The sequence below is a fragment of the Zea mays genome, chromosome 2 (assembly GCF_902167145.1).
Source record: "Zea mays cultivar B73 chromosome 2, Zm-B73-REFERENCE-NAM-5.0, whole genome shotgun sequence".
NCBI classification, from domain to species: domain Eukaryota; kingdom Viridiplantae; phylum Streptophyta; class Magnoliopsida; order Poales; family Poaceae; genus Zea; species Zea mays.
This window is the reverse complement of record NC_050097.1, coordinates 195,521,607-195,532,360: the sequence shown is the minus strand read 5'-3', so window position 1 is coordinate 195,532,360 and position 10,754 is coordinate 195,521,607. Positions and strand designations below refer to the sequence as shown.

The 10,754-nt window shown below is 44.4% G+C and overlaps 1 protein-coding gene across 1 annotated transcript; it reads left to right on the top strand.

Moving 5' to 3' along the window:
- The first annotated feature begins 6,719 nt into the window (after positions 1–6,719).
- LOC103649184 (uncharacterized) lies at positions 6,720–7,483 on the top strand. The gene has a single exon (XM_020549364.1). It carries the CDS (start codon positions 6,822–6,824, stop codon positions 7,404–7,406), a length of 585 nt encoding a protein of 194 aa, XP_020404953.1. The 5' UTR covers positions 6,720–6,821; the 3' UTR covers positions 7,407–7,483.
- Positions 7,484–10,754: the final 3,271 nt, after the last annotated feature.

The following is a 10,754-nucleotide window of genomic DNA, read 5'->3' as shown; positions in this document are numbered from 1 at the left end:
AAAATAGAGGTACTCTCTGGTCCATTAATTAAATTACATTTTCTATTTTTCTTACCCTTAAGCATATTATGAAATAAGGGGTAAAAACTAACTTAATGGAGTGGACAGAGAGGTTTAGCATTTTTATTTGGTTTAGTAGGTAGATACAAACTTCTCAAAATTTTTCTAACCCCAGTCAAATAGTGCAACTAATTTTGGCCCTATTATTAAGCTTTTGGTCAAAACTATAATTAAATCAGAGCTTTAAAGTTTTCTATAGTACATATGGGGTTTTATATTTTTCTTAAGTAGGTTACATTATTTAGAGTCTGACAAAATTGGTTTGACCAAATTTGGATGAATTAAACAGAAGTTATGCTTTTTCAAAATTTCTGTCCAATTTAAAAACAGATTTAATAAAGGTTTTCTCGAAAAACAGTTTACACCGAGGTCCCTGGGCTTAAACTAAATAAACTTGCGCAAATCTACCCTCGCGCCACTATTCCCCTGTGTCTCTGACATTTCACAATACCCCCTAACCTTCTCTCCCTCTCACCCGCAGTCCTTCCTCTTATGCAAACAGTAACCGCGGGAAAGAAAAGGGTGGCGCGGCTTACCGGCGGCGAGGGAGGTCCAGCGAAGGGTGGGGTTGGCTCGGGGAGACTCTGGCGGTCACGTCGAGGTACGGCTTGACGTCGGGGATGGCCGGAATCGCCCGGTCCACGCGTGCAGGCGGGTGTCCTCGTCGGCGGCGAGTATACCGGCCAAACCACGGCGAACTGGTTCAATCCGAGGGCACGGTGAGCTTCACGGGGTAACATAGCGACCGTGTGCACAAGGAATCGAAGGATGGTGGAGTGGTTTACCCGGTCCACGTACTCCGGCGGGGTTGAGAGCTCCGGCGAGCGTGGACTGGCCTCTCCGGCGAAGCAAACTCCGATTCCTTGCTCGGGGAGCCTCACAGAGGTGTGCACAGTCTTCTCCGAGGGCTGGCCGGAGTTGGGAATGGTTCCACTGGCCAGTCTACGGTGGTAGAGGGATTGGGCGGCCGCGGACTCGCTGCGCACGGGCAAACGGCGACGAGCTAGACTCCGGTGGGGTTTGAGGGTGCGTGGAAGGGTACAATCTAAGCCTGGGAGGGTTTTATAAGCGCGGGCGTGGGCCATGGCGCTGGCTTGGCTCGGGCGCGGCGCTGGGCATGCGGGGGCGCGCGTGAGCGTGCCCTGGCGTGGGCAGAAGGCGTCGAACACGTGGAGGTGTGTTTCTTCCATTGTTCAAACGTCTCCAGAGATCGCAAACATGCGAATCTTGCCATGAATCCGGTGCAGACCTCTTCCTGGCACCTAGGGCTATCTCACATGTGTGAGTTCCAATGGAGGATACGCCCTAGATCAGGAGATAGACGGGCGCCAAATCTGGCTTGTCTCACTGCCCACATTGCGACAAAACTGATGTCAAGAGCTGTCAAACGTCCGAGTCTCGGCTTCCACTTTTTCCAGGGGGTGCCTTAAGTGGTATACCACATTTTTGGTATAGAACCCAAGTGGTTTTGGCGCCATCTTCAAAGTGAACACGGTTGAACTTTAACTTAGGGTTAGAATTTGACTTAGAGGGAAATAGAGAGCTCTAGCTCTCTCTCCACTTGGAGATTTGAATTGGGGTTTCTCCAGGGGTCTTTTTGCAATATTTCCCTCCCCTAATTGATGGTTACTAGGTTAGTTAAGGTTTGGGTAAAATTTACTCATGCTTTGCACACTTGTTCACTCTCTTTCCCTTCTTACCTAGGGTTTTGGGAGATAGGGTTTAGGAGAGGTCTAGGGTTCTTCTCCCCTCCTATCCAAGGTAGTAAGTGTGCAAGGATTAGAGTAATGCTTCTTATGTCATTGGCAACTTTATTAGCACTTGATCTCCAAGTTCTTATGTGTTGCCCTAAGCCTTTACCCCCTTGTGATCACAGCTTCTAGTGCCAAGGTGGGCTCTAGCCAAGGTAACACCTGGGGTGTTACAGCCACTTACCAGGATCGAATACCACTAGCTCACACGAAGGTGAGGCACAGAGAAATACAATAAAACATAATACCACAAATTTAATAAGTATCATTAGTGATTACATTATCGGAGTTTCAGAAATAATAATCATAAAATTTTAATGCAGCGGAAATAACTATCGGAGAAAACCGAGTATCATGGCGAAGCCTGGCCACGCTACTCCTCCTGGTCCTCTCCTGCGGAAGCAATAACCCTCTCGACCGTCTATCCCGGTGGCAGGGATGAAGGCCAAGTCACACCAACAACCAATCATCCTAAGGAGTACTTGCAAAAATTATGCCACAAGCAAGGCTGAGTATGCTAATACTCAGCTAGACTTACCCGGTGTGAGGAGTCTACTCCTCTACCTCTAGACATGCAGCTATTTGGCTGAGGGGTTTGGTTTGCCAAAAGCACTAGCTGAGTCTAAAAACAAGTTTTAGCTTTTCAAGTTTTAGAAGAATCCTTTAGACTAGATGTGTACCTAGCTAATCATACATGGTATCAAACATTTTTATCAACCAACATCTTTTGCCAGTCACCACATTTCCACTTGTTACTCAATGTAGCAGCATGGATCAAGCAGTCTCATTAGCTGCGAGAAGCAGACGATTCGAATCGAGTTTTTATCCTTGCAAGGTAAACCTAAACACACGACGTGTAGGGGCACTCCGTCCCCACACACATCAACCGTCCCCATCGATTCCCCGTCAGCAGATCAGGGCTCACCGCCTTGGCGTACAATGCCTCACTGACCCCGACTGCCGTCGTGCAGTGACCGCACTTGTACCCACCATAACCGGAATGGGAGACCACGTCTCAGGTCGCGTGAGGGGTAAAGTCCACTGCCAGGTTCAATCAGGTACTAGGCTTATCGATTTACCATATTTCTCGGCATATGTTTAGTACGTTCAAACGCTTGACTCACGGTACCACACCATAATCCTTATTCCAATTTCCGTCTCGGAGACGACGCATCCCCATGGACCGTCGTCAACAGACCATCATTATTATGATATCAAAATGGATACAATCAATTCCTGACCTCGCGCGAGTGCTAGAAAAATCACTCGACTTCTACCGAGATCCCTAATTAGCAAAGCAGCTACTCGACCTAGCATACTAGTATCCATCTCAAAGGAAATCCTGAGTTCATGCAACTAGGGTTTCAGACAACTCCTACACTTAAGTGCACAGTAAAAGCCTACAAACATTAAGTGCAGTAAAATAGCATATATATAACGGTTATGCATAAAACCGGGGCTTGCCTTTTAATTTAACACTTAGGTAGTGTTTGCTGGGGAGGTGCTCGCTTGGCGAGCATCCACTGGTTAAGTCCACCATCCTTCAGTACGTCCACCAACTGCATCTTGTGGTTGTCACCACATCACTTGCACGGTCGTCACCTCTCGATCCTAAATGAGATGCAGGATGCATATGTATGAATACAATGAAAAATATCACAAGCTATATAAATACATGGTAGCAAACTAACATTTAATTGTAAGACACCGCAACGACTATACGCAATCGTTAGCTATTCGTATGTTATCGGCGTTCATCATTAACACCATTAACAAGACGACCACATTTTATTTATTTACGCAACACAAATACGATATGACAAGTACCCGCATTTTCTACGCTCACCTTAATCATTCATTTGTTCTCCTATTGACCACACAAGAGCAACCAAGACAACGTAAGTTTAAATCGGGCCTAGGCATCAATGTCTATGAAACTCCTATATCACAATTAACTAGAGAAGAAACATATAAAACGTGACACACGTGCATTATTAAGCTTAGTCATGGCAAGTCTACATTACTTAAGTGTTAACCAAACATTTTTAGCAAATAGGGTGAACTAAACATTCATTTGCTCACTTGCAGATTTTTGGGACAGCAGCACAACAGTTACTTGTTTTAATCATAACTTTTCAAATATTAATCCAAAAATAGTAAACTATGACTTTCTGGAAAGTTTAGAAAGTGCTCTACAATTTTGGTATTTTCATCACAACATGATTCAACACTTAGCAAAGTCGAATTGTGCAAACACAGCAGCTCTGTCCAGATTTGGACAGATTCAGGCTTGCAACTTCAAAAATTCACAACTGAAGATTCAGACATCTAAACAAAGTGATTTTAGACTTTCTAGAAAGCTAATTAAATGTTCTACAAATTATTTATAAACATCTCAAGGTGATTCCATATTTAACTAAGGATAAAAGGCACTAGAAGGCTTTGCTGTCCAGAATTGGACAGATTCAGTCTTCAGACTTTAAACATCCATAACTTAATCTTCAGATTACCAAAAATAGTGATCCAAGACTTTTTGGAAAGCTTGGGAAAAGCACTACATAACTTTTATAATCACCAAGAAGTGATTCCAGGTTTAACTAAATCAAACATTACAGTTTTCAAAATCTGTTCTGACAGTGGACAGAACACAGCAAGTAGTTTGTAAAATTCATAACTCTTAAACCGTCAGGCCTATAGTTAGGAAATTTTAACACAAGCAAGATAAGAAAAGCATCTACAACTTTATTATAACGACCATAAACAGATTGCAACATTAAATTAGGCAAACAATGCAGTTTCTGAAATCTGTACAGAATTTGGACAGATTCAGTTACTGAATTTGTAAACAGCATAACTCCTAAACTGTCAGACCTATGGCTGCCAAATTTTAACACCAGCAAGATAATAAAGTTATCTACCACTTTTCTATATCACATATCTACAGAAAACACAATTTGGTTCATCAAACATACAGCACAACCAAAACAGTGCGTGCAGTCCAAAACAGCAATCAATAAATTTCAGCTTCTATACAATTCAAGAGTTGCCGCGTTCTAGAGACTTGAATTATTATAACACTTTGACATTTGTTAGAGTTAAAATAACCAAGTGTGAACTAACAAGTGGACTTCCTAAATTTTTACTCAATTCATTTCGTGCCTAGAATTACTATACACAATTAACAACGCATTCATCACAATAGTCAAATTTGGTATATAAGTATATCAAAGCGCTTTTCACCCACTAGTCCTCATTTTAGCTTAGACACCACATGAGCGCTACTACTTTCCATCCGCGACCGTAACCATACGCATTTAGAATACAACAAGCAATTTATCGTGGCTACGACCTTAACCAATTCATCGAACAATTTGGCTAACTAGAGCAACGACACGGTCCGCTCGACAGCATACACGTCGGCTTGTCTATTACTATCGCAATCCGAGACACAACATATATATAACAAACACTTAACAAAATCGACTCCTATTTAACATGAGTTGGCTAATCACAGTAGAAAACTTAGCGAACCATTTAGACATTGCAACTCAACACATGGGTGGGAGCAAGTTAATTAATGTTTCTTAACCTTTTCTCAACTTAAACTGGACAACACACAAGTCACTTAAAACACCATATTTTAGGAGGTCTAACATAGAGGCATTAACACCTGGCATAGAACTCCGTAAGACTTACATGGGCTACCAAGGGACCTAAAGCACTTATGTGCATATGCTATCGAATTGTTCTTCCAATTTTAACCATGACTCACTTATGAATGCTACTTGCTTCCAATAATTATTAGGCTGCGATCACGCTCATATAAGACCTCTAATCGATCAACCAAACATTTATTTATCCAATGGGAATGGAATGCGATACTTGACCAAGCAAGACATCAATCCGCCATACAACAGAAGCCATACCGACACCGATGGACTTTTACTAGACTCATCATGCGCATAACCTTGTCTCGCATACAACCATATGGTGGCGTGCACTCGAGACATTTCAATCAATGTGGCGCGACCATTAATATATGAACTCCGACACTCATGTCTTAACGATACATCCTCTACGCAAATTAGCATTCTCTAAACTACTCGTCACATCAATAAATATATCCCCTCTAAAATTAAGAATCCCATCACATTGCTTAAAACAAACACACTTTTCACATAAGCACATATCGATGCGTTTCCCAAAACAAAATCCACATTTTGTAACTTAGTTTTCGCATCAAACAACGCATCGCATATTTTCTTATCGAAATAAAAATACCCGAGTTCTTTTCTATTTCATTTTCTTCCCTACACGCGTCCATTCATACAATTATACTTTCACACACATATAACCACATGCACATCATCGACCAAAACATAATTAGACAACTACAAATCGCGCATATCAATTAATCTCTTGTTCTCCAATCGCAAACGCGATCCTACCAATGCGCATAATCGAAACATTTTACACACATCCATTCAAAATAATTAATCGAGTCGATCAAGAGCGACATGCATCGGCTCACCATAAACAACCCAATCGGTGTTTGTGAGGACGATGGCGATTCGGCTTTGTGCATCGCTCCGCACATCGACGAGCGTCGAGCGGCTTGCCTTCTTCTCCACGCAAAACACGGGGTTCTCTCCTCCACAAAAATAAAACAAAGCAGCACACATACATAATTAATCATAGGAAAATAATGTCGATGCGGAATCGAACACGGAGCGTCGCGGTCTCACCGGGGTGAACGACGACAACGATGAGGCTGCGCAAAAACAGAAACAATCGGCGAGTGTCGACGGCGTGCTGTTCACCGTGCCTTATAAAACAGCGAGCCCGCAGAGCGCGGAGACGCCGGGGCTGCTGCAGGAAATCGACGACGCGTGGCTTGTTGTGCATTTCGTCGAGCACACAGCGAGCGTCAACGGCGCACTGCGCAGCAGCAGAGAGGAGGCATCGGCAGAGGGCTCGCGGCCATGGGCAACTGCGAGCTCGCTGCAATCCATGGACAGGGAGCCAACCGCGCTGCGTGGAAGAGGAACAGGGAGGGCGTGGCTGGAGGAAAGGGGCGAGCTGCTTGTGGCCATGGGGGAGAAGAAAGGGCGCCGTCGAGGGAGCTTCAACAGTGGAGCGCTCGGCTGCTGGACTGCTCACCGTGGACAGCAGAGAAAGGCAGGTGCAGTGGAGAAAGGGTGCTCAAAACTGCTGGCCGGAGCTAGGGCTCGGCCATGGGAAAGAAGGGGGAAGGAGGAAGGGGAGCCGGCTGGTGGAGATGGGAGAGCTCGGCTCCATGCAGATATGGAGCTCGCCATTTGGAGCAGTGGCAGGGGGCGTCCTTGGCTGCTGGGCGAGCTCGGCATGGAGAGGCTGCTTGCTGCCGTGATGCGGGAGGAAGAAGGGGTGCCCTGCTCTTGCACGTTGGGAAGAAGGGGAGGACGCCATGGGAGGAGAGGGAGCTCCATGCTGCAGCCGCTCGCAGGAGGAGCCGGGAGGGCGCCGGGCCATGGCTGGCCGAGGGGAGGAGCTCCTGCCGTCAACCCTGCACACGCAGAGAAAACAGCGGCCAAGGGGAGAGCAGGGGGGCGCTAGGCAAAGGTCCGGCTAGAGGTGGAAGAAGGCTTGGGCGCCATCCATGGGAGTGGCTGCTCCCTGCTCTGGCGTGCGTGAAGGAGCGTGGGCTGCTGCCGTGAGGGAGAAGATAGGGAAAGAGAAGGTGGCGGCTAGGAGAATTAGAGGGGTGGGAGTGCAAAATAGCCAAGGGCAAGGAATGAGCACCCCTATTTATAGAAGCAGCCCTAGGGTTAGGGTTTAAATGGGCCCAATTGGGCTGGGTTGGGCTGGCCCAAACACGAAATCGGGCTGCGCTAAACATTTTCCGGAATAAAATGTTCCCGCGGAATTTGCCGCTACGGAGAAACAGAGCAAAAAGAGTTCGGACGAACGGAAGGTTGCGCAATTAACTCGACCGAGAGTCTGTTTTGAATTTGCTCGGAAATTAATTCTCTACGCGTGATTGGAAAATAAATCGCCTTGAGATACGGCCGGCTTTCGGATTTTTGATTGAAGGAGACAAACCGCGACATTTAAAAATCGCTGTCGGAGTGGGTTTTGAATTCGGTTTAGACACAAAGATACTAGGCTGAGTCGAGTAAGAATTTATTAGAGGACGATATACTGAGTATTCCGTCTGAGAGTACGGAGTAGGATTAATTTTTTGGACATAGATCGAACATCGAGAAATCAGACACAGCTCGACTAGCAGTTGTCGATCTTTTGATTAAATGAGCTTCAGATGAGATTTATAATTCGAGATGGATTATCGAGTTCGTATTCGTGCCGAGAATTAAAAGTTTTAACAGGCTCCAAATTCGGCCTTCTGTGAGACTGAAAAATTCCGAATTCGGTGAAATGTGTACGAATAGTCTGGATAATCAGAGACATACGCGAGCGAGAAATAGAAATTTTCACTGAGCATCCGAGATTAGGATAAATCTCCCGACGTAACACGAAACTGACACCTGGGGTGTCACAGCCTTCCCCCCTTAAAAAGAATCTCGTCCCGAGATTCGAATGAGGGTCTTCAAGGGTGGAGAAGCATGTAACGTCCAGGCTGAAGATAGATGCAAATTCGTGAGAGGGTATCTGAGAAGATACTGAAGACAGATTTGGATAGAATATCGCGCCATGTTGAGACAAAATGCAGCGATCACTTTGAGAGAATATCCACAAAAGATAGCACATCAGTATAGTCTCGTAATGGACCACGACTATAAACCGCGATACCGGCGCGTGCCGAGTAGCTCAACCATGTGTGCACCATAGTAGGCTCTCGATCTCGCCGCGGCACCATCGGTCGTTTAGTCGCAACACCATTACTAAACACAACAATAAGAAATCCACATAGCACAGATAGATGGAGCCCATGAGAGTATGGCTCAGAAAATGTGACTAAAGTTGAAGCAAAGATTGTTGGCAAAAGAGCATCAGATGAGAATTTTTATTTAACTCAGAGAACCATTTTATGATCAACATAGAGATTATCAGATCAGATATTAGCACGAGATTTGATATGAGGATGAACCGACCATGAGATCAAAATAGATTGTTGAGCTTTTAGAGACATGAAAGAACCAAGGACAACAATGAAATCCATTGAACTAAGTGGATATACTGATTAGAGATAAGTTGATAAAATGACGTCATGATCCTTGGAGAAGGGGTATGAGAATGACCAGAATTGAGAGATTTTGGTATATCAACATCTGATACTTGAGAACGAGTTAGAGCAGATATCCAGATAATAGGGTAGGATCAATAGGGGATCCGGAGATTCGGATGATAAAGCCACAACATGATTTACAAGAAAAAAAAATTTACCAGATCTAGGTGAAAAGAGAGGTAGTCACATGAGATCGATTAGGATGAGCACAAGAAAGGTTATGAAGATTCGGGACAGGATCTATGGAAAGAAACATGGCCTTGATAGGGTTTGCGCAACTAGACACCAAACAACAATTTTTTTTGACATAACCACGTGCACAAGGAAGTTTCGGTTTGGCCAGCGGTTAAGCAATGGGGGTCTACAAGTTATGCAGGTGTAAATTCAAGGGTAAAACACTCAAGGGCTAGAAAACACCAACACAAGCATGTGATTTTTTTTAAGAGGTTTCACTTGCTAAATCAAGGTTGGTTGGAGAGGGGTCTCTTTTTATGGGCAAAACAGGCAACAATTTTTATTGGCAAAGAGGGTTGAACAATTACAATACCACCTAGCTAGCAAGGCAAGAGAAACACTTAGCACGACCTAACAAGACTTACCAAACTGACACGAGGTAAGGCATTTCTACCATAGCAGTACATCACATTATTCACAAGTTCTTATTATTGGAATATAGGTGAGAGAAGCATGTCAGTGCACAAGAGACAATTATGTGACAATCATGATGCATGCTCATTCTAGTCGTCTTCTCAGACCTAACTAATTTTTCGGATGCTTCTACAGCATCCTGCTAGTAGCAATAGTAGCCTTTATGGCCTATATAAATAGCCACCTAGCTACCCATCTATGTCCTATGGCTTCTCGTCCTAGGTCTATCCTGATCGTCCTGACGATCTATCCAACTTTGGTTTCTAAGCAAGTTTTACTTTAGAAAAGGTTGGAATCATGACTTATTGACTTCTCTGTACTGGTATTCGCTCCGATACCAGCTGTGGCGGAACCGCCCGAATTATTCCAGCTTAAGTGCCCAAGTCGCACCCTTAAGGGCAGCAACACACTTAAACAGGAATAACCCGTCAGTCCCTCGGATCTAGTCCGATAAAGCCACTTACCAGGATCGAATACCACTAGCTCACACGAAGGTGAGGCACAGAGAAATACAATAAAACATAATACCACAAATTTAATAAGTATCATTAGTGATTACATTATCGGAGTTTCAGAAATAATAATCATAAAATTTTAATGCAGCGGAAATAACTATCGGAGAAAACCGAGTATCATGGCGAAGCCTGGCCACGCTACTCCTCCTGGTCCTCTCCTGCGGAAGCAATAACCCTCTCGACCGTCTATCCCGGTGGCAGGGATGAAGGCCAAGTCACACCAACAACCAATCATCCTAAGGAGTACCTGCAAAAATTATGCCACAAGCAAGGCTGAGTATACTAATACTCAGCTAGACTTACCCGGTGTGAGGAGTCTACTCCTCTACCTCTAGACATGCAGCTATTTGGCTGAGGGGTTTGGTTTGCCAAAAGCACTAGCTGAGTCTAAAAACAAGTTTTAGCTTTTCAAGTTTTAGTAGAATCCTTTAGACTAGATGTGTATCTAGCTAATCATACATGGTATCAAACATTTTTATCAACCAACATCTTTTGCCAGTCACCACATTTCCACTTGTTACTCAATGTAGCAACATGGATCAAGCAGTCTCATTA